Source organism: Strongylocentrotus purpuratus, unplaced genomic scaffold, assembly GCF_000002235.5.
Source record: "Strongylocentrotus purpuratus isolate Spur 01 unplaced genomic scaffold, Spur_5.0 spur5_scaffold_3, whole genome shotgun sequence".
In the NCBI taxonomy this organism is placed as follows: Eukaryota; Metazoa; Echinodermata; class Echinoidea; order Camarodonta; family Strongylocentrotidae; genus Strongylocentrotus; species Strongylocentrotus purpuratus.
The window spans coordinates 10,946,457-10,970,727 of record NW_022145609.1 but is presented as its reverse complement, the minus strand read 5'-3'; the positions used below and the strand labels follow the sequence as shown (position 1 = coordinate 10,970,727).

Here is a 24,271-nt window from a genome sequence, read left to right as displayed (position 1 = left end):
TTCAAATAATCAAAATAGAAACAGATTAAAATCAAATAAAACTAGTATATACGTAGTCTTGCAGATCAGGCGTTTATAAGAATTAATTTAATAAATAACAAGAAACACAATCAAATAATTAACTTTGATATTTAAAACTGTCAAATAATGGTGTTTACCTAGTCTTGCATATCAGTCATTTATTTATTAAAATAACAAAAAATAATATCAATTTCTTTCTATGTATGGAATTCAGAAAGCCCCCCCCCCCCCCGGTCCGCTATTCCCCGAAAGGGTGCATTATAAGGCGGTAGGCCTACTCCGTTTTTTATCTATTTATTTGTCATTTCATTCGTAAAGACTGTTATGCATGACTAGTTTACATCAAGAAATGGATTCTATACTAGAAAGAATTGATATTATTTTTATTTGACATTATAAAATATTTATTGAATTGATTAATTGATTAAATTCTTATAAACGCATGATCTGCAAGACTACGTAAAAACAAGTTTTATTTGATTTTTAATCTGTTTGTATTTTGATTATTTGAATTTAAACGACTTAAATTTCTATTCCTTAAATTCTATTATAAACGACTGACGTGGAAGACTAGTCAACGCAGGCTTATGCCGAAAGGGTTGGTAGCGTCCGGGGGGCGAATTTTTTTTCCGTACTCGAGAGGGCAAATACCCCATGTGCGCATGCGCGTGGACTTGTGATTTCTCTGCTACTTCCCATACGAAATGTACATGTATTCGCATCTACTGTGCACGATTCGCGTTCTACGAGTAAACGATGGCATAGTAGTCTTCAAACACAGACTCTGATTTGCCAGTTTGACAAAACAATTACGCATATATCGTGCGTAGCAATAGTACTAGTATTCAAGTCTGAGTAGTTGTATGATTCAGACATTTTAGTGCTTACAGAAATGCATCCCAAATTGAATAGCATGGTATAGTAGTCTGCAAGCACAGACGCTAATCGGACAGTTTGACAACATAGTGTCTTGAGTAGTGCTTTATATTCAAATATGTGTAGTTTTATGATTCAGACCCTACTGGTGCGTGTATTGGAAAGGCATCTCAACTTGCAGAGTGGCATAGTAGTCTGCAAGCACAGACGCTAATCTGACAGTTTGACAAAATAGTGTTATTCAAGTCTGAGTAGTTTTGCATCCTTCTGGCTCTCAGCAGACCATGATTATAAATAAAAGTAATACAGAGAGTGCGAGCATACTGGAGGGAGAGCTAGAGAGAGAGAAAGAGAGAGAGAGAGAGAGAGAGAGTGAGAGTGAGAGAGCAGTGGCACAACACAGAAAACTACGAAAACTTGAATAAAAGCACTACTCAATACACAATAGGCCTATATTATTCTGTCAAACTGTCAAAGGAGAGTCTGTGCTTGCATACTACTATGCCACTCTATAAGTTGAGGTGCATTTCCAATACACGCACCAGTAGGGTCTGAATCATAAAACTACTCAGACTTGAATAACACTATTTTGTCAAACTGTCAGATTAGCGTCTGTGCTTGCAGACTACTATGCCACTCTGCAAGTTGAGATGCCTTTCCAATACACGCACCAGTAGGGTCTGAATCATAAAACTACACATATTTGAATATAAAGCACTACTCAAGACACTATGTTGTCAAACTGTCCGATTAGCGTCTGTGCTTGCAGACTACTATACCATGCTATTCAATTTGGGATGCATTTCTGTAAGCACTAAAATGTCTGAATCATACAACTACTCAGACTTGAATACTAGTACTATTGCTACGCACGATATATGCGTAATTGTTTTGTCAAACTGGCAAATCAGAGTCTGTGTTTGAAGACTACTATGCCATCGTTTACTCGTAGAACGCGAATCGTGCACAGTAGATGCGAATACATACATTTCGTATGGGAAGTAGCAGAGAAATCACAAGTCCACGCGCATGCGCACATGGGGTATTTGCCCTCTCGAGTACGGAAAAAAAATTCGCGTCCGGGGGGTAGGAGGGTGGGGGGCTTTGGAAGAATGGTCGCGTTCAAATCATGCGACGCGACGCTTCCCACCCTTTCGGCATAAGCCCCAGTGACTTGTCCTGAAATTTTCACTCATTTCTATGGTGGCCCTGAAGGGACATCGCGAATAGACTAAATCGCGAAAAATTGGCGATAAAATTCACGATATCGTCAATTTTATCGCCAATTTTTCACGACGAAATTCACGAAATTCACGATATCGTGAACTTTATCGTGAAAAGTTCACGATAAAGTTCACGATAAAATATACGATATCGTATACTTTATCGTGAACTTTATCTTAAACTTTTTTCTCCTGGCTTGGGCGGGCGGGCGCTTCGTAAACAAAACCAGCCGTGGCCTAGTTTGATTGAAGACGATTATTATGACGAGACGTTTTTACGATGATTTCTGTGAAAATGGTAGGTTTAACTTCATATTATGCTCTATTTGTTTTTTATCTTTGACAAGATAGGGATAAAAGTAATCGCACAGCGGAAAAATTACCCGGTATGCAATTAATGGTCTAGAGATACACTGTTTTTCCCATACATTCATTTCCATGTTGTAATATCTATTGAGTAATGTAATTGATCTAGATCTAGGCCTACTTTTATTAGTAGGCCTACATACTAGCACACTCAATTTCTCAAACTGAGTCAACAAAGACTGACAGAGTCGATGTAGAACTAATACTAATAAGTAATAGGTAGCAGCGGCTAGCAAAATTATAGTAGCATTCTAGTGCACTAGTAGTAGTAGACCGAATTTTGCCTCTCTTTCGTTCGTAAGCCTCTTATTGGGGTAGGGTCGGCTCTCTCTAAAGAGAGAGCCGACCCTAGAGAGCCGACCCTACCCCAATAAGAGGCTAACGAACGAAAGAGACGGAAAATTCGGTCTAGTGCACTAGCTGCATGCAGCTGCAGACCTACATGTAGGCTATAGGCTCCAGTGATTATTGCATTGGCAGACATTTTATTTTAATATTTTTTTCAATGCTTGCAACAACATGAATTATTAATTAAGCTAGGGCCTAGCCTAGGTCACTCCAGTAAAGCATAGTAGCACTAGTAGACAATGCTAATGCGTATTGACCTCTATAGCGCTGCATACTTGCTGAGAGGGCAATCTATTGCACACAATTACACACTCGTGAACACAATGAGTACGAAGTGGCTGATATGATCGGCAAGTTTGACAGTAGACTCGCGATTTTAATTTTCAAAGAATTTTTTCTAACATCGGTTAGTTGAAAAGACTATTTTACTGCTATATAGGTGTCATCAATTGTCACTAATTTAGTGACAATTGATGACACCTATACTTTTTTGTATTATCTCTATTGATTCTCAACATTTTAAACAACACTGTACAAAACTCAACTGAGATCACTCAAAATAAATTGGTACTACCAATTTATTTTGAGTGATCTCAGTTGAGTTTTGTACAGTGATGTTTAAAATGTTGAAAATCAATAGAGATAATACAAAAAAGTACACTAATGCTGCTATGTGTGGCCTAGGTCGGATATTGTTTCCAGAGTGATGGTACTGCACCTGCAGAGCAGGGTTTGAAAGATATTTATTTAAAAAATAAACCAAAAATTGTACATGGCCAGGCCCATGCATGCAGACACGGACTGTTAACCGTGGTAATTTACACTAACAATATGTAAAACTGTATCGGAGCTTGGAGATAATTGATAATTTATGACACTGATGCAGTGATAGATCTAAACTTCTGGAGCAAAATCAAACTTGTATTCAATCCTGAAAATCTCTCTGCCAAATAATTGTCTAAATTCTGTTTCTCTGTGTAATCAAAAATGTATTCTTTATGTTATTATTGCAGGAGCTACTGACTACAAGCATGAAATAGATGTGACGCAATTGGATTTAATTGATCAACAGTACTGTTTGGCAATGGGAGAAAGTGGTAACGGGAGGACCTTTGCTTTTTTGGTCCTCCTCGATTTGGCACCATTCAGTATCCAGTGATATTTCTTTTGTATTGTGTTGTTTCGGCAATATATCAATAAAGCAACAGTTTGACCGACTTGTCTGCATCATCACTTTTGTGCTGAAAACCTTATTTTGGTTGTTTGAAAGTCGCCATTTTCCTTTTTTATCGTCAACATTGACCTTCCGTGTCTTCATTCATCATCAGAATTCTACCTTTGACATCGACCATTCGTTTCTTCGTTCATAATCATCATGATAACTTTACTTTCGCCATCATCGACATCGTTTCTTTGTATGAAGACCACGCCATCTTTCTGTTTAACAGTATACAAACCCCAGTTTGTATATTTACACCGTCGATTTCCGTTCTTTGTTTGAAGATCAGGATTTACGCTTACCTTCCACATCGTCAGAAACTTTGCTTTTCTTTTCCACATCGTCTCTTTTTGTTTCTTCGACATCGTCAGAAATTTGGGTCTTCTTTTCCACATCGTCAAATCTTGTTTCTTCGAGATCATCAGAAACTCTACCTTTGTCGTCATCGACAGAATAGACCCTAATTGTTTCTTTGACATCGTCGGTTCATCATCATTGACAATAACATCAACGCATTTGACAAGTTTGATGATAATGTAGTGTAATTTGAAAAGCGGCAGTCTTTCGCTTTATAAATAGACTACCTTAATTGTTAACATGTGACTGTTATTGGAATATTTCCCGGCTAGATTTTAGCACTGATTTGAATAAACGCTCATGGTTTAAATGATATATCTTGTGTCCACTATTTTTTTTTATTATAGCTGTCTGGTCTCTCGTGAATCACAGTAGAGAGAAAAGGAAGAATTAAATTAGGAATTAATTGGGATGTTGACCAAGTTACGATCATGATCATTCAACTCCTAATCCAGTTCTTGCCAAAACTCTATATGCAGCAACATCATTTAAAAAAGCCACAAACATGCTCTGAAGCACTCATTTTTTATGGTAATTTGATCCAATTATTTGATCTTGTTTGATTGTGTTTGATACAAGGACACGTCTGTATAATTTCTGAACGTATTTTACACCGTATCAAAGATTGCAGTAACTTCTTCCTTTTCAATATACTGCTCTAAGGATAAGCCATGTTGGGAGGGCCACAGCCTTCTGAAGTCTTAATAAATGCATATTCCACATTCTTACTCTTTTTCTTCCTGTTTCTTGATCCCCTCCTTTTCTTTCTTTCTTCTCTTTTCTCCCTTCTTTTTATTCTCTTTCTGTCTATTTTTCTTCTTCTCTTTCTTCTTCTGCCCCCTTTACCCCTCTCATTCTTATTTCTTCTTCTCATTCTGCTTCCTATCATTCCTCTTGGTCCCGTTTCTTGTTATGCTTAATTCATCATTCATACTTGTTCTACAGCTTTTGTATGAATGTAGAGTTCAGATAAAATTAATTTGTTTTCTCTCTCTATAATGTAATTTACACATATCATTCACATATATTGTTTCTAAATTCTATTTATTCATTTTGAATGCATGTAGCATTGTCTGTTTGGAGCCACAGTGGCATTGATCTGTATTACTTTGACATGGAGTCAGGGCCCTTGTGACCCCAAACAGACGATATGTTAAACGTGTCCGTTAATATTTGTCTACATTATGCATCACGAATTTCAGTATGAATAATATGAAGTATTAGCCCTGCATTGTTAATAATAAAACATGACCTGTGCTTCTTCTCTTTTCTACTTGTAGTATCTATACAAGTGTATGTACTATAATCATGATTGTTAATAAAGTGATATTGAAACAAAAACTGCTGCAAAATTTAAGAAACTGAAATTGGGGTTTTCTGCCTACAACAGTAAACTCAATAAGGGCATTCTGTCATCAATATTCATCTTCAAACATATTTGTTTTAAAAATATTTGCAGAAGTGTGTGTTAATTTTTGCCACAAAATTTGGGCTGCTAACACTTTACATTTCTTGAAACCTCTCAAAAACTGATTACACTTGAAACGTGTAGTGTTTGTTGACACATGAAGTAATAACCAACACCAAACATGATTATGGTAACATTTGTTAGGTTATTTTAATATAAACTGTATAACCAAGTATGAACATAGGAAAATAGATCTGTAGTTGATACACACAGTTTTTGTAATAGATTTTCAAGAACATTTTAAAAATGTGCTTAAAAATGCCCATCTATTTAGTGTGAAAGACAAAACAGAAGAAGTACATTTAATAACATAATTGGCGGAAATGCTTATTTGCAGGGGTGGCGACTTCTTTTCATGACCGGGGGGACGAAATGCGAGGGACAGGGGAGCAGTGGCGTATATTGAACAAAAACGTTGGGGGGGGGGGGGGAGAACAAAATCAGCATCCCCACTCTAACATTGTACATGCAGGCCTCGTGGAACGTTTTTCATAGAGGGGGAGGCTAAAGTATTGACAAATATATTGACTTTGAGAGGGAGCTATACAACATAAAAAGTTAATTATTTACAATTTCATAACTTTAGAATCGATTTCAACCGCGACAACGATCACTGATTATTGTAGGATAGTATATGCTTCCAATATGTTTATTTGAACCAAATTCAAGACCCCTTACCAAAACTTTGTAATACCTTTAGTAAGAAGCTCTGAATGTACACTATTTATTGAGCTGCTAAACAGTTAAATAAGGGCATTACAAGGACACAATTTGATATTGGCAGCTTGATGACATTGCAGTGTTGGACAGTGTGATCAGCAAGGATAAGGCGAGAGGGCATCGGACAAATAGCTCGGGCAATGTCCTACTCAGATGATTCTGGGCAGTGGCGTCGAAGTCTGAGGCTTCTACAAATGCGCTTCACCTGCCGAACACTATAAAGGGAAAGATAAATATATCACAGTTTAAACCCTAAATACAATTAAATATATACTATAATAATATTCCACCCAGCAACGCTTACATGTGCAAAACAATCATATAATGATACATAAACAGGAGCCCCCAATAGTTGATTTAAAATTATGCAATAGCATTATCAGATATTTTATAAGCATGCCATTCAAAGCAATGATACATGAAGGTTGGTTTTATGTTATTAAGAAATGTTCCAGGTTTTTGAAAGATTTATATTTCGGGTTAGGTACATCAATGAATAAAATTATAACAAATACAAAAACATCACTTTTAAACAAATTGTTTCATAGTTCATACCTCTCTTCCTGATGCCATCTCGATAATGCTCCATGAATACCCTGCTACCGTAAGAGGCAATCTGGTAAAGTACTGTGCATTATAGAATTTGTGAAATCAAGGAGCAAAACAATTTTTTTTTAAACTTAGAAAAGCATCCACATATACACTAAATAACTGTTTTAACATCTATTATATCAAGTGGTTAGCTTTGGAATACTAGTTACTCATGTGTTAAGATCCTACCAATGGTTTACACATAAAGTGAAGTATTGCAGAACACTTTTGGGGTTGACATCAAATGAATTGCACATTTACAATGACTTGAAATATTTCAAAGGTCATACATTTAGGTCTGTGACATTGTTCCTGATTAAAAGAACATTAAGACTCGTAAGCATACCAATGTACCAGTACAGTTCTCTTGATGCCAATATTATAGAAATGGTAACCTCGCTCGATTCATAATGCGGAATGAGGATCGCTATTCATAATACAGGAAGAAGGTTGCTATTCATAATACGGGAAGAGGGTCGCTATTCATAATAATGAATGAGGGTCGTTATTCATAAAAATTAAATAAGCAAACAAAATAATAACAAGAAAGGGGAATTTTGAAAAGGGGACACCCCCACTCCCATGGCTGTGGCGTATCGATGGGGGGGGGGGGATGATACATGGCCTTGAATATTTGTCGAAAACATTTATTAAAAACAAACATTTTTGAAGAAATAAAGAAAAAAGGCGTGCTACAATAATGTACATCACCCCTACCCCCAATCAGTCCGAACACGCTGCGCCATTCGGCCCACCCTCCCTGCAGCATTCCCTTAGGAAAAGAACATATTACCAACAATTTTCGTCAAGGGGATAGACAAAAAAGATCCGCACCACCCCACTCTTACATGCAGGCCCCGCTGAACGTTTCTAAAGTAGGTGATGGGGGGGGGGGTAGGTATGTACGATTAGGTAGAGCATTGCATAAATTGGCGTGGGGTCTTGGGGGAAGCCCCTGCGGGGGTCAAGGGGTGGAGCCCCTAGAAGCTCAGGAGTTTTATACATTAAATTACCATCGATGAGCATATTTGTATACCCTATTTGTGACACTGACAGGTCACGAATTGGCGTGGGGTCCAGGGGCGGAGCCCCCAGAAGCTCAGAGGTTTTGGGCAATAAATTACGGTCAGATTAGCATCTTTTGATACCTTATTTGTGACATTGACAGGACACAAATTAGGTTAGCTCCAGGGGGCAGAGCCCCTGAAGCTCAGGGGCTTTGGGCAATAATTACAGTCAGGTGAGCATATTTGTATACCTTATTTGTGACACTAGCAGGTTAAGAATTGGTGTGGGGTCCAGGGGGTGGAGCCCCAGAAGCTCAGGGGGTATAGGCATTTAATAACAGTCAACTGAGCATATTTTGATACCTTATTTGTGACATTGACAGGACACAAATTAGGTTAGCTCCAGGGGGCAGAGCCTCTGAAGCTCAGGGGCTTTGGGCAATAATTACAGTCAGGTGAGCATATTTGTATACCTTATTTGTGACACTGGCAGGTTAAGAATTGGTGTGGGGTCCAGGGGATGGAGCCCCGGAAGCTCAGGGGTTTTGGGCAATAAATTACGGTCAGATTAGCATCTTTTGATACCTTATTTGTGACATTGACAGGACACAAATTAGGTTAGCTCCAGGGGGCAGAGCCCCTGAAGCTCAGGGGCTTTGGGCAATAATTACAGTCAGGTGAGCATATTTGTATACCTTATTTGTGACACTAGCAGGTTAAGAATTGGTGTGGGGTCCAGGGGGTGGAGCCCCAGAAGCTCAGGGGGTATAGGCATTTAGTAACAGTCAACTGAGCATATTTTGATACCTTATTTGTGACATTGACAGGACACAAATTAGGTTAGCTCCAGGGGGCAGAGCCTCTGAAGCTCAGGGGCTTTGGGCAATAATTACAGTCAGGTGAGCATATTTGTATACCTTATTTGTGACACTGGCAGGTTAAGAATTGGTGTGGGGTCCAGGGGGTGGAGCCCCGGAAGCTCAGGGGTTTCAGGCAATTAATTACGGTCAGATGAGCATATTTTGATACCTTATTTGTGACACTGGCAGGACATGAATTGGCGTGGGGTCCACGGGACGGAGCCTCCAGAAGTTCAGGGGTTTTAGGCATTTTATAACGGTCACATAAGCATGCAGGGGCCCGCCTTAGGGCCCCTGGTGGGGTCGACGGGTGGAGCCCCCGAAGCTCAGGGGTTTTAGGCATTTAATAAAGGTCAGATGAGCAAATTTTGACATCTTATTATTTTGTGACAAAGGCAGGTCACTATTCTTTCTTTCTTTCTTCATGAATTTGCCATTTTCCAACAAACGCATAAAAAAGTATAATTTACTAAACATTGAGGAAAAAATCTCTGAAAATTATGTCATTTCAGCAGCATTTGTAAATCACCGGTATCGAATTAGAAATAAACCAAGCCCCCCCCCCCCCGATCTACACCTTATTGGCGGGAAAAATCGTAACTGTTCTCCCCTTCTTTTTTTCTTCCTCTTTTTTGTTCCCTTTTAGCTCTCCTATTTCCCTTTGCCTTCCTTCCCCCCGTTTTGGGGGGTGGGGGAAGGGGGGAGGCAAGGGCTTTTTGCCCCCCCCCCCCCGAACTGCAACTTGTTGGCGGGAAAATTGCAACTCTTCTTCCTCTTCTTTCTTTCCCTTTCTCCCCTCTTTCCCTTCGTTTCCTTCTCTCTCTCTCTCTCTTTTTTTTGGGGGGGGGGGGGGGCAAGGCCCGCTGGCCCCCCCCCCCCCCCCCCCCTCTGGATCCGGGCCTGGTTATATACCATCCTTTCATAAATTATACACAATATAGCAAGATATATTTTCCATATAAGTAAGGAAGTTAGATTTTCAAGATTTTAAGCCATTAAAGGTACTATGTCCCTTTTGCAGCCAACCTCAAATTCTGTAGAACTTTGCAGGAATTATGCATATGTCATGTATGTCCTATCTGTGAAATGTAAACGTTAGCAGTGTCCTCATATTCAAATTATGCAAGGAAACCCGTTTACTTGCTAGACTTCACTGTCAGACACTATTGAGTGACTGACTGGCTTTTTTCTTCTTTGGTAATGACATACATGAAAAGAGTTGTAAAGGGTACATGAGCATTTGTCTACATCAATAACCCACTTCTTGTGATGGCCAAGATTAAACTGATTGAATCTTTGCGCAGCATAAAAGGTATGACCATTCGGTACAATTGTCTGAAAATCAAGACTATTACTTTTGGGCTTTATAGCCCTAAAGTCGATTTGACAACTAATAGTCGTTATTTTCCCACTTGACATTTTCAAGCCCCACCTTTTTTAGGGAAGTTCTAAATTAGTATTATCTTTCAAATGCAGTTGGAATTTAACTTTTTCATTTTTTTGGCCTGCAAATGGGACATAGAACCTTTAAGATATGATATTGTGACCGTTAGGCGTTATGCGAACGATGGCGTACCCTGTATTACCGGTATGTCTTTTTTTAAAGTATATTGTACCTTTTATCTTTGATGATTATATAGAGACATCCCCATTACCTTCATTTAGCTTATGAATCTGCCCCGCTCCTGTGGTGACAAAAAATACAGTAAAACCCAACACACATATAATCCTATTCACCTATTGTAATTTGTCCCCCCCCCTTTCTTAAAGATAATACAAAGTTTTGGGAATTTTGAAAATGGCCGGATAGCGATTCTTGAAAATGTTGATATATTTGGATGCCCTAAGGATGCATTACAAGCACTAGAAAATTTAGCCCCTAAACACTTCTGCTTTCGAGAAAATTTGAATATCAATGCCTATACGGCCATCCAATGGTAGCTGCTAAAATGAACATCTCAGAATATGCAGTTGTGATATATAATTTCCAAACGGGAATAGCCAATCGGTCGATTTTAGTCAAGAAACATTGTTTTAATGCTAAATTAATATCTTGACCTTTAGAGGGAGCTATACAACATAAAGAGTTTATTATTTACAATTTCTTCTTTAAACTTGATTTCAACCGCGACAACGATCACTGAATACTGTAGTATCGCATATGCTTCCAATATATTCATTTGAACCAAATTCATGACCCCATACCAAACTTTGTATTACCTTTAATATAATTTTGTTTGCTTATTTAATTTCTATGAATAGCGACCCTTTCTGTATTATGAATAGCGAACCCTCTTATTGTATTATGAATAGCCACCCTCTTCTCGTATTATGAATAGCGACCCCCTTCTCGTATTATGAATAGCCACCCTCTTCTCGTATTATGAATAGCCACCCCTTTCTTCGATTATGAGTAGCGGTTCTTACATGTATGAATAAAGACCCTAATGAATAGTGACCCTTTTCTCAAATTATGAATAGTGGTCCTTATGAATAGCGGTCCTTATGAAAGCAGTCCTTATGAATAATGACCCTTTTCTCTTATTTTGAATAGCGACCCTCATTCCGCATCATGAATAGCCACCCTCTTCTCACATTATGAAAAGCAACCCTCCTATTCGATTATGAATAGCGGTTCTTACATGTATGAATAATGACCCTAATGAATAATGACCCTTTTCTCAAATTATGAATAGTGGTCCTTATGAATAGCGGTCCTTATGAATAGCGGTCCTTATGAATAGCGGTCCTTATGAATAGTAAGCAGATCTCATTTTAACAGACCTTTAGATGAACATACATGTGGTATGTACACTGCATTTCAACTTTTAAACAAAAAGGGTAACTGCCCAATTCTCCATTGACAATTCTAACAGGTCTTAAAAATAAAGTAGTCCTTTTTATATTTAAACTGGTGTCTATTGGACATTTCTAGTTCATACCTTTACAAATAAAAGTATTTCTTGTGCAAGCTTCATTTAAGGTTCTTGTTAACATTGTTCAGATGAGAGAAAATGGTGATAAGGTAGTGACTTCAATGCTCGATATACATTTAAAGATAATCTGAAAGTTTGAGTGAAAACAGGCTATCAAAATTTGAAAAAATGATCTGCTTAATTCCCGAATTCTCCCAACTATATTATCATATGTATCAACTAGGTTTTTAGCAAGGACAATTAAAAAAAAAGCATTACAAGCCGTTCGACTGTAGTAACACTCCTTCATAAAGAAAACAACATCTTAGGCCAGCCCCCAGGGGTTGTTAAAGAGAAGGGAATGCGAGGGATATGAAGGGAAACAATATCAGTGTCTGTAACAGCAGCTTAGCAATCTATAACCCATCATTATCTAAGATAATTTTTATTTTGTTATCATTTCAACGCATACACTCAATAAGGATACATTCAGCTTAGTTCCCATCATCCTGAGCTGGTTTGTATGGAGTGTTGATACATGGCAGTTGTACTACAAGTTGTAGGGCTTGCTTGCATGAATGCCAACCAGGTAATCTGTTGAATCAATAATAAAAGAAACATATGCAAACAAAATCTAGTGATAAACTTTGCACATTATAAAACAAAAAGAAAAACATCATAACACTTTTTTTTTACTCCAAGAGATGAATTTTTGTAAGATAATCACACTGTGATTGGATTACCCTTTTACGGTTAGACTTCATGCATCGTAGGACTCTACGAGTTCGCTGCCCATCGACTAAAAAGTTATGAGTCTTATGTTTTTATCAAGTTTATGACAGAGATATAACCGTGTCAGAGGCGTCATAAATACATACGGTAGTACTTAGTCAGGATGTTGTCCTTAATCTTGGCAAAGAGGTCTTAGTGAAACACAAGCGCGTAGCCAGGATTTCATTTTAGGGGGGGGGGCGGTAGTGAGCACGCAAAGCGTGCAAATCACTTAAAGAGCGCGCGAAGCGCGCTCCTTAGGGGGGTGGGTGCAGCGCGGAAGCGGAAGCGCGGAAGCTTTGAAAGAAGACGATTCGTTGTACCTTTTTCGACTCATTATCCTTGTTTGAATTCAGTCCCCTCTCACGCGAAGCTTTGACGTTTCATTAAAATATTAGAGAAAAGAGATGATTCGTTGTACCTAATTTTCCGACTCTTAATCCTTATCTGTATTCAGTCCCCCTTTCGCGCGAAGCGCGGAAGCTTTGAAAGAAGACGATTCGTTGTACCTTTCTCGACTCATTATCCTTGTCTGAATTTAGTCCCTCCTCCCTCTCACGCGAAGCTTTGACGTTTTATTAAATTATAAGAGAAAGAAGACGATTCCTTGTACCTTTCTCGACTCTTAATCATTGTCTGAATTCTGTTTCCCCCCCCCCCTCTCGTGCGAAGTTTTGACGTTTCATTAAATTATTAGAGAAATAAGACGATTCGTTGTACCTTTCCCGACCCTTAATCCTAAATTTGAACTCAGTTCCCCCTTCCCGCGCGAATCGCGAAAGCTTTGACGATTCGTTGTACCGTTCTCGACTCCTTTTCCCTTCTTCTTCCTACGTCCTCTTTCTTTTTTTCTTCTCCTCTTTCTCTCTCTTTTTTTTTTGGCCGGCGTTTTTTTTGGGGGGGGGGCGACTGCCCCCACCGCCCCCCCCCCCTGGCTACGCGCCTGGTGAAACATGTAGCGGACAAGTAGCTTACTAAAGCTGATTTGGTCAAGAAGTTAGACTTATGACGGTTTCGAGAAACGGGCCCCGGCCTGGGTGCTAGCCGTAATTCACTAAATAGACTAGTAAATACCTAATAGTAATATAGATCTAACTTAAAGTGACTCGGTAACATTGCCTCAGATTCTGAAACAAAATCATGGATTTAGCTCATGCTGCAATCATAATTTTAAACCTTTAAACCTTTAGCTTAGCCTCTGTTAGGTCAGTCAGGAATCCCGTGACTTTTACAAGCCAATCGTCTGTCTGATTATCAAGTTTTTTATGATTGGAAATCGAAATCAAACTTTGCGTTTTCCTAACGGTTTTTATAAACTAGGGCCTAAGCCTAGTCTATTCAGGAAAATAAGTATGGTAAAACCAGTCACTCAAAGATTATTACTTTTTTGAGCCACTTCATGATCATTTTGAAGCGAAATTTGTTTAAGGCTTCAATATTCAGTAGGGAAGCTGGTACAAGAATAAGGATCATCTGCATTTTCGCAGACGTTTCCAATTTCCAATCTGCGCGTTGGTGATGCGAAAAACGGATTCCGCGATGTTTTTATTGATGCATTTTACATTGACTTAAGTTTGTACAGAGACTTTCACATTAGGGGCGATAAATCCTCGAGAAGACGGACAACCCATAAAAGAAGATGGCGCTTGTTTAGAAACCTATCCAAAATTTGACCCGTAACTCTGGCATGGAGATACCCTACTAAAACATACCCAAAATGAAGTAAATATTCATTAAATGTCCAAATAAAAATCGTGAGTTAAAAGTTGTTATGTTTATTACCTGTTTCGTGTCAATTTTCTTGTTACTTTTGGAGTATTTTTCGGAAAAACGATGATATCAGTATACCTACACTTTTTCACGGCAAACCGCTGCACAATACAAGTGCAAACCGATGGTGGGTTGCGGGCGGATGCGCGCCTGTGTGAAGTAATGTCTCGGATCCTCATTACGGTAGATAACTTCACACAGGCGTGCGCCCGCCCGCAATTCACCATCGATATGCACTTGTATTGTGCAGCGGTTTGCCGTGAAACCTGAGAAAAAGTGTATAGTAATATCATTGTTTTTCCGAAAAATACTCCAAAAATAACAAAAACATTGACACGAAACAGGTAATAAACATAACGACTTTTAACTCATGATCTTATTTGGACATTTAATGAATATTTACTTCATTTTGGGTATGTTATAGTAGGGTATCTCCACGCCGGAGTTACGGGTCAAATTTTAGATACGTTTCTGAACAAGCGCCAAGGAGACTGGGGTTATTTTCTTACAAGGAATCTGTTTTTTTTGCATGCCCTGATGCCCGCGCTGGGAACCTGAAACCCGCAGAGTGCCGATGAAAAAAAGACGTTCGCGAACGCAATTTGTCCGTTTTTACGACTAGGATATCCTTGTTTATGCAGACGATCCTCATTCTCGGACCAGCGCCCCTAATCATGTCATAAAATAATGATATTACACTGTATCACTGACATAGTAATATTATAAATAACACATAGATCTAGGGCCATGCATGATTGCATCTCAGAGTCAGACTTAACATTGTTAAACGATCCCTTGGATTTATCTATCATGATTTGTAGATCTAGATCTGGTGCTTGCCTACATCGAATTGAATCAGCTCAGCTCAGCTCAGTTTGCGTCTAGTCGACGAGTACGAGTGTGCTATTGCAATGGACTCAGTTTGAGAAATTGAGTGTGCTAGTTCGTAGGCCTACTAATAAAAGTAGGCCTAGATCTAGATCAATAACATTACTCAATACTAGGTCTATATCAGGATATTAGTATTACAACATGGAAATGAATGTATGGGAAAATGCATTGAGTGCATCTCTAGACCATTAATTGCATACCGGGTAATTTTTTCGCTGTGCAATTACTTTTATCCCTATCTTGTCAAAGATAAAAAACAAATAGAGCATAATATGAAGTTAAACCTACCATTTTCACAGAAATCATCGTAAAAACGTCTCGTCATAATAATCGTCTTCAATCAAGCTAGGCCACGGCTGGTTTTGTTTACGAAGCGCCCGCCCGCCCAAGCCAGGAGAAAAAAGTTTAAGATAAAGTTCACGATAAAGTATACGATATCGTCAATTTTATCGTGAAAAGTTCACGATAAAGTTCACGATATCGTGAATTTCGTGAATTTCGTCGTGAAAAATTGGCGATAAAATTGACGATATCGTGAATTTTATCGTGAATTTTTCGCGATTTAGTCTATTCGCGATGTCCCTTCAGGGCCACCATACATTTCACTTATTACGGATAGGTCGCACGGATAGGTCGCACTCTCGCCTTACTCTTGGATTATATCTTTGACTTTGTTTCTCATATGGAAATTGGGTTGTTCTTTTTGAAGTTTTTTGTTTTGGATTTATGTGACCACTTTTGGAATAGGAATTTTTCGTACTGAGGTAAGCAAACACTGTGGGCTTTTCATTTCATTTCATTTCATTTCATTGTGGTTAGCTGCACGATACGCGCTATTCAAATTTCGCGCCTTTTTTCGAAAGCCAATCATGGCGGCTCACGCCTCCGAGCCGGAAAGATCCATGATGAGCGAGGATGAAATGGTTTTTCAAACTGTGCAAAACAGGAATCCTGCAAAAAGGCAACGTGGGAGAAGCTCTACTAATATAGAGAACTTAAAACACGCCTCAGAATCATACTCTTCGAACACCACTTTCCACACCACTTCCCCAAACCCAAACCCAAAGGGCTTTAACATTTTCATAACCCCAATAGGGATCTTGCAAAGAATGTTAAGAAAAATCCAAAAGCATTCTGGAGATATGCCAAAGATAATCTGAAAACAAGAGGTGGGCTACCTGACCTCAGAAAGACAGATGGAACCTTCGCTACATCAGATGAAGAGAAAGCAGATATCTTGAACACTTTCTTTGAGACAACCTTTACTGACGAGGACACTTCTGCTATACCAGTTCTGGATTCTAGGCAACCTCCCGAATGCTTATCAGCACTTGTCATTACTGCAGATGATGTACATCACAAACTTAGTTTGCTTTCCAAGTTCAAAAGTGCTGGACCGGATGGTATCCATCCCTGTGTTTTACATGAAACCGCAGCATCAGTGTGTATTCCATTGGCCATCATCTTTACCAAGTCATTTCAAGAGGGCAAGCTTCCCTCAGCATGGAAAATTAGCCACGTTGTTCCTGTGCACAAGAAGGGGAGCAAGTTCGATGCTAACAATTACCGCCCAATAAGCCTGACATCAGTCCCCTGTAAGATCATGGAATCTCTCATCAGAGATAAGGTGGTTGAACATTTGATGTCACATGATCTTTTCAGTGATTCTCAGCATGGATTTGTCCCAGGTAGATCATGTGTTACACAACTGCTCCACACTCTTGAGGAATGGACTACCTGGCTAGATCAAGGAGAAAAGGTTGATGTTGTCTACTTAGACTTTCAAAAGGCATTTGACAGCGTGCCCCACCAACGGCTGTTGTCAAAACTTGATGCTTACAAGATCCAAGGGAACTTCAAAACATGGATTGCTGATTTCCTTCATGGCCGAACACAGAGGGTGGTGGTAAATAATGCCAGATCTCAGTGGTGCAACGTGAAGAGCGGGGTGCCCCAGGGCAGCGTACTCGGCCCAACACTGTTTGTTCTCTACATCAATGATCTCCCTGAGGTGTTGGACTCCACTGTAAGAATTTACGCAGATGACACCAAGGCTTTCTCATGCGTCTCTACTCCTGACCAACGCAAACTTCTCCAAGCTGACCTGTGCTCATTGACAGACTGGTCCTCAAAGTGGCAACTCCAGTTTAACGCAAGAAAATGCTGTGTTTTACATCTTGGATCTGGAGACTGTCAGGAGCGCTACACAATCGGGAGTTCAGCCCTGAGTACAGTTGGAGAGACAAAGGATCTGGGGGTACTTGTTGATGACAAACTGAAGTTCCACAGCCATGTGTCGTATGCCATCAACAAGGCCAACAGGGTTCTGATCAGCATCAGACGTGCCTTTCAGTGTCATGACACATCCACCATTCCCAAGCTGTTTAAGGGACTAGTGCGCCCCCTCCTTGAGTATGGAAATGTAATCTGGTCGCCAAGGTACATTTCAGACGCAAAAGCTGTGGAGAGAGTACAGAAGAGAGCAACAAAGATGATCTCCACAATGAAACACCTACCTTACATAGAGAGACTTAAATGCCTAAACTTGCCATCCCTTGAGTACAGGAGAAGGAGAGGAGACATGATTCAGGTGTACAAGATCATTTATGAGCATGACAGACTCAACCCTGACCACTTCTTCCAACTAGCAGACACACCAACAAGAGGGCATAGTCTCAAGCTTTCAAAGCCGAGGTGTAGGACAAATGTAAGGAAGAACACATTTAGTCACAGAGTGATTGACGACTGGAACTCTCTGCCTGAAGTAGTAGTTCAGGCTCCCACCATAGACGCCTTCAAAACCAGGCTTGATCGTTGCTGGAAGGAACAGTGTTATATCTCTCAATACTCGAACTGATTTTTTCAATTTCTTTGCTCCTGGGACATTGTACATGGTACATTGTCCAGTCAAGATGCAATCTCTTGCCCCTCTGCCTCCCTTGCATATAATGAGAATTATTATTAAAGAGTATGAGTACAAGAAGATAGACCAAGAAGATAGACCTGGAAGCTCGACTGCTGTCTCAGCATTCTTCCAGTATTTGCGGTAAAGGTAAAGGTAAAGGTAAATAGATAGGACAAAATCTTTGAACAAAGTAAATCCCATACAAATAGCCAAGGCAATTCGGGAAGTTTGCGTGAACCCTGTAGATTTTATCAAAACCACTAATACGGGACTCTTAATCAAGTGTAAAAATACTAAGCAGGTGAAGGCTATCTCAGAGATTAACAAAATAGGAAGTGTTGATGTAAAAGTCAGTGAAGGAGTGAATGGATCAAAGGGAGTCATTTATGACATCCCACAGGAAATGAAGGAAGAGGAAATTCTTAATGAATTGAAAACTCAGAATGTGATTGGGGTGAAGAGGATGGTAAAAAGAGTCCGAACAGATGAAACAATAGAAGGAAAGCGCCAAATCTCTCAAATTCCCATGCGCTGCGTTATTCTAACCTTCAGTAAAGTCACTATCCCCCCTGAAATCCACTTATGTTTCCAAATCAAGCGCGTAAAACAATATGTCCCACCTGTAATTAGATGTTATCAATGCCAAAGATTCGGACACAATGCTTCACAATGTAATTCCAATAAAAGATGCGTCAGATGTGGAGAAAACCACTCGTTCGATGACTGTAAAAAAAAAGAAGAACGAAAGTGCGTAAATTGCGGGGAAAACCACTCTGCAGCCTACAGCGGCTGCGCACAAGCAAAAAAGGCAAAGCAGGTTCAACAGATACGGTATGAAAAGGGGCTATCGTACGCAGAAGCAGCTCAGTCCTGGCAGCAACAAAACAAAAAAGTATCAAATCCACAGCCTATTCAACAGAAAAATAAAGCCAACAAAACATTGAGTAAGGAAACAGAAAAACAAACAAACGAACTTCCAGTGCGGAATGTTGGTAAACCTAATAGTACCTACGCACAAGCAGCTGTTCCGTCATTCCTGACCAGAGCAAACACCACCCCACAATTTCAAAACCAGGTTATTCCTCAGGTACCACAGAGTAAAGAGACCATTAATAATCAAGGAACGTCAAATGAAACACCACAAGGCACTCCACCTATGACCAACTTCATAGCCTCGGCTAGTGATGAACAAATTATAGATTTTATTTGCCAACTAATTTTTAAATTCACAGAAGGTAGAACTGAAAAAGAATTGAATACTCTTGTTTGCGTCGCAGCCAAAAGGGCGCTGCAACAAAATAGTACATATGATAGAACAAATGATAGTGATTAATTTACTCATGTCACTTTCCATTATACACTGGAACGCCCAGGGACTCTTAGGGCACGGCAATGAATTATTAAATTATTTAAACTTACACAAGGATTTTAAATATGATATTATTTGCATACAGGAGACCTGGTTTCATAATAACATTATTTTGAATATTCCAGAATATACATGCTTTCCTAGAAACAGACAAAATAATATTAGAGGAGGCTGTGCTATATATGTTCATGATAGGATTAAGTATGAGGGTCCTTTCACAGATGCAAACTTAGAATTACAACAAATGAATGTTTACATAGGGGGGAAAAATTGTCAATCATTAATTATTATAACCCTTGTAATAAACTGAATGAAAATATTATGAATAAGTTAATGGAAAATGTATCTAACAATGAAAACGTCCTTATAATGGGAGATTTTAATGCTCACAATGTTTTATGGGGCAGCGAGAAAACAGACAAAAACGGTGAAGTAATAGAACATTTTTTGAATAAGAACAGTTTGATTATTTTGAACAATGGAGAGGGGACCAGATTAGACCCACGAACGGGGAAAACATCATGTCTGGATCTAAGTATCACATCTCCTTCTTTGGCGTGTAAGTCTACATGGGGAGTCATGCGGAGTACTTTTGGTAGTGACCACTTCCCAATCTCTCTCCAAGTGTCTCTCGAAAAAAGTACAGATCCGCATAGAGCAAATGCAGGTATGCCTAATGGAAATGTGGTAGAAAAGCCTTTTTCTTTTAAGAATATAAGCTGGTCTAACTTTGCAAAGAAATGTGAAGAAGTATTAAATGGACAGATTACATTAAAAAACACAAATGTAAAGGAAATGTACACCCAATTTATGGAGTACCTAAAAGAAGTTATAAAGGAAGCTGTTCCCCAAAAGAGTAAAAAGAAACAAAACCCGGTCCCATGGTGGACAAAAGAATGTTCTGCTAAAATTAAAGAAAGAAATAAAGCGAGTAACAAGCTCTCTAAAGGTAGAATGATAACGCTGGAGAATATAGATGATTATAGTAACAAGAAAAAAATGGCACAACGAGTTCTCCGCCAAGCAGAACAAAAATATTGGCAAGCGTTTTGCACGAAACTGGACCGTTACATGCCTGAGTCAAAAATCTGGACCTGCATAAAACGACTAAATGGTGTTCCAGGTGCGAGGTCAAAAAATATGTCATCATTGACAGAAAATGACAAAGAAATAACTCGGGAGGATGAAAAGGTGGATGTTTTTGGACGCTACTTTCAATCTTTAGGAATGAGAGAAGATAGGGTAAATGAACAGTATTTAGCTTTAGTAAAGAATAGCATGAATATTCAGGAGAGTGTTATCAATGAACCCTTTTTACTCATTGAATTAGAAAAGGCAGTACAGTCAAAAAAGCGGACTGCCCCTGGTCAAGATAACATTCCTTATGAGGTGTATGAAAACTTTCCTAAAGAAACTAAAAAGGTTATGTTAGATATAATAAACAGGATTTGGGGAACAGGGGAAATACCCCTCCCACTGAAGCACTCTATTTTGATACCAATTTTGAAACCTGGAAAAGATCCCCGGAAAGCGTCTTCATATAGACCCATTTCACTCACATCATGCTTCGCCAAAATAATCGAGCGTTTGATCAAAGAAAGGTTACAATGGTATGTAGAAAAACATGAGTTACTACCCAATTTTATTAGCGGGTTTAGAAAAGGGCGGAGTGCCATAGACAACATAGTTCTCCTAGAAAACGATATTCAGAAAAGTATCAATTGTAATGAACACATAATAGCTGTGTTCCTAGATATTGAGAAAGCTTATGATAAATTATGGATAAACGGACTACTATTCAAACTCGCCCAAAAAGGAATAGAAGGAAATTTGTTACAATATCTACAAAATTATTTGACAGGACGTACCTTTCAGGTAAGAATTAATAATACTGAATCAAAAACATATGATATGCATAATGGACTCCCACAAGGAAGTATTTTGAGTCCACTGCTTTTTAATTTAATGATTAGTGATATCCCTACAGATCCTTCAGTGCCCTTAGCTGTATATGCTGATGATTTTGTCATATGGGCATCAGGTAGGGATATCCTTCAAATATCAAGCAAACTTCAGGAATACCTGAATAGACTCCAGACTTGGTTTCGCAGATGGGGATTTCGGCTTTCGGCTGATAAGACAGTCCCTATATTTTTTACAAAAAGTACAATGAATCTCTCACCACCGCAAGTAGAATTAGACGGGAAAAAAGTGCCCTTTCAGAATACTCATCATTTTCTGGGGGTAACTTTTGATAAGAAATTGACCTGGAAGCCACACGTGGAAAATGTTGTAAAGAGATGTAAAAGAAAATTGAATATCCTAAGATGTTTAACGGGAACTAAATGGGGGAGCTCTTCTAAATCCCTCGTAAAGGTTTACAGGGCATTCATAAGATCTTTACTCGACTATGGATGTGAGGCCTACGATAGCGCTACTACCACCACAAAAAAGGCACTTGATTCGGTGCAATACCAGGCGCTACGGATTTGTGCGGGAGGACTACCTCTCACTTCCCTACAATCCTTACAAGTGGAAATGGGGGAATTTCCCTTGGATCTAAGGAGACAAATTGTGTCAAGTAAATATAGACAAAGTATCGAAAGATCCCCAAACCACCCATTATCACAAAACATAGGGCCATGTTGGCAATTTGATTATCTAAAGGGAAAAGACTTTCTTAGTAAACCTTTCGGGTATAGAACCCAGAGTAAAATAAAAAACTTCATGACAGAAACTGCCGTACCATCCCCATTTCCGCCATGGCTTTTTGAACCCCCACTGGTTTCGACCGAGTTGAGCTCTCGGATTTCAAAAGCCGACCATCCGAATGAACTACAGCAACAAAGCTTAAAATTGATTAATACAAAATGGTCGAACCAGTTGCATATATATACAGATGGATCTAAGTTTCCGGAGAAGGGCCAATGCTCGGCTGCTTTCTATATCCCACACTTTTCTGTACACCAATGTAAAAGATTAGCGAATTTTACCTCATCGTATAGAGCCGAGTTGGCTGCAATTGTTCTTGCCCTTCAATGGATCGAAGAAACAAACATCTATACAGGTGCAGTCATTTTTAGCGACTGCTTAAGTGCCCTCACAGCCTTGAAACATTTTAGTGACGAATCCTTTGTCACAGAAATATTTATAATAACGACCCGATTGAAATATAGAGGGATCGAAATCGCTTTGGAATGGATTCCAGGCCACTGTGGGATAGTGGGAAATGAAAAGGCAGACTTCTACGCAAAAAAAGCTCTAACTCAGGAAATTGAAATGCATAATAAATTGACTTTATTTGAAAAGACAAGTTTAATTTTGTACAGTTCAAAGTTACTTTGGCAAGAAAGGTGGAATGATACCCAATCGGCATTAAAAATCCTTCAGCCAAATGTTATCTCACAATATTCTTGTAAATTGGGAAGAAAAACTGAAACTATTCTTAGGCGACTACGCCTGGGAGTGTCTGGACTCAACCAAGACCTCTTGCGTTTGGGCATCCACTCCACAGGTTTCTGTGACAGCTGCCCAACATTAGAAACGGTCAGACATTTTTTGATAGAATGTCCAAAGTATATAATAGAAAGGGCCATGTTAATGTCAGAAGTTAATATTTCCAAGGAAGAGGACATTATGATATGTTTACGAAACAGTGACTCTCATGTACAAATGGCAATTTCTCGCTTCGTTTTTAGAACGAAGCGATTATGTAAAAAGTAAAATCAAAAAGAGATGAAAAACAGAAACCGCAATCAATTTGAGCTGAATAGAAGAGAAAATAGGTTTTTTGTGTATAACCTTATGCCTACACCTGTATTAGTGTCTTATTTGAAGTTTTGATCGTATAGACCTATATATCTTATTTAGGCCTCTTTTAATTAAAAAAAAAAATAATGATTGAAACAATTTAACATTATTTATTTGACCAATCGAAAAACATATCCTAATACATACACACAACTTTAGGGAAGTGGAGAGGAGAGAGAGAGAGAAGGATACATGAAATCTGCTGGGGAAAAGAAAAAAAGCAATTAAAACTTGCTATATCATTACTCGAAAGCATGTCACCCCCCAATGATTATAGTAGTTAAAAGTCATGCGCTATATAAATAATTTCATGAACTAACTCATATAAACTAATAAAGCCCACAAGTGTTTTGCTTATGCAGTTGTCTTTCTCCTAATAAATAAATAAACCCTCTAAACATACAGGTACACGACGCCCCCTTGTCTATGCCAGAGTGACCTAGGTTGAGTTTATCAACCGAGAAGCGTACGGCGTAACATAACTCGCTGGGCTGGTAAGAAGGCATCATAGAAAGGACAGGGCCAGCGTGAGTTGGAACTGTGTGCGGATCGTGGTTTAATTTGAAATAATTTTTTGTTTTTATTTTTTTGTAGACTATGACTAATATTATATTAAAATGAGATTGGAAAAAGAAAGAAAGAAATAATAATTTTACCAAGACATTAAAAGAAAGAGATGCGATGAAATTGGCAACAATAGTCAAATTTGACTAATAGCCATTATAATACCAAACGAACAACAACAACTTACAAAACTTTGCCTCTCAAAGTTACTGATTATATC

General features: G+C 38.9%; 1 protein-coding gene and 2 long non-coding RNA genes across 3 annotated transcripts; 2 read left to right on the top strand and 1 right to left on the bottom strand.

Moving 5' to 3' along the window:
- The first annotated feature begins 2,360 nt into the window (after window positions 1–2,360).
- On the top strand, window positions 2,361–4,725 carry LOC115928448. The gene is made up of 2 exons (XR_004066058.1): window positions 2,361–2,418; window positions 3,848–4,725. It is a non-coding gene; the product is annotated as an uncharacterized LOC115928448 (long non-coding RNA).
- A 1,758-nt stretch (window positions 4,726–6,483) lies between these two features.
- On the bottom strand, window positions 6,484–15,762 carry LOC115928915. Its single transcript, XR_004066285.1, has 4 exons — window positions 15,692–15,762; window positions 12,459–12,565; window positions 7,154–7,225; window positions 6,484–6,813 (listed from the first exon to the last, which is right to left on the bottom strand). It is a non-coding gene; the product is annotated as an uncharacterized LOC115928915 (long non-coding RNA).
- Window positions 15,763–16,017: 255 nt separating this feature from the next.
- LOC115928640 lies at window positions 16,018–23,402 on the top strand. Its single transcript, XM_030996192.1, has 2 exons — window positions 16,018–16,494; window positions 18,472–23,402. The coding sequence occupies exons 1-2, from the start codon at window positions 16,273–16,275 to the stop codon at window positions 19,639–19,641; spliced, it is 1,392 nt and encodes a 463-aa protein (XP_030852052.1). The 5' UTR covers window positions 16,018–16,272; the 3' UTR covers window positions 19,642–23,402.
- The last annotated feature ends 869 nt before the right edge of the window (window positions 23,403–24,271 follow it).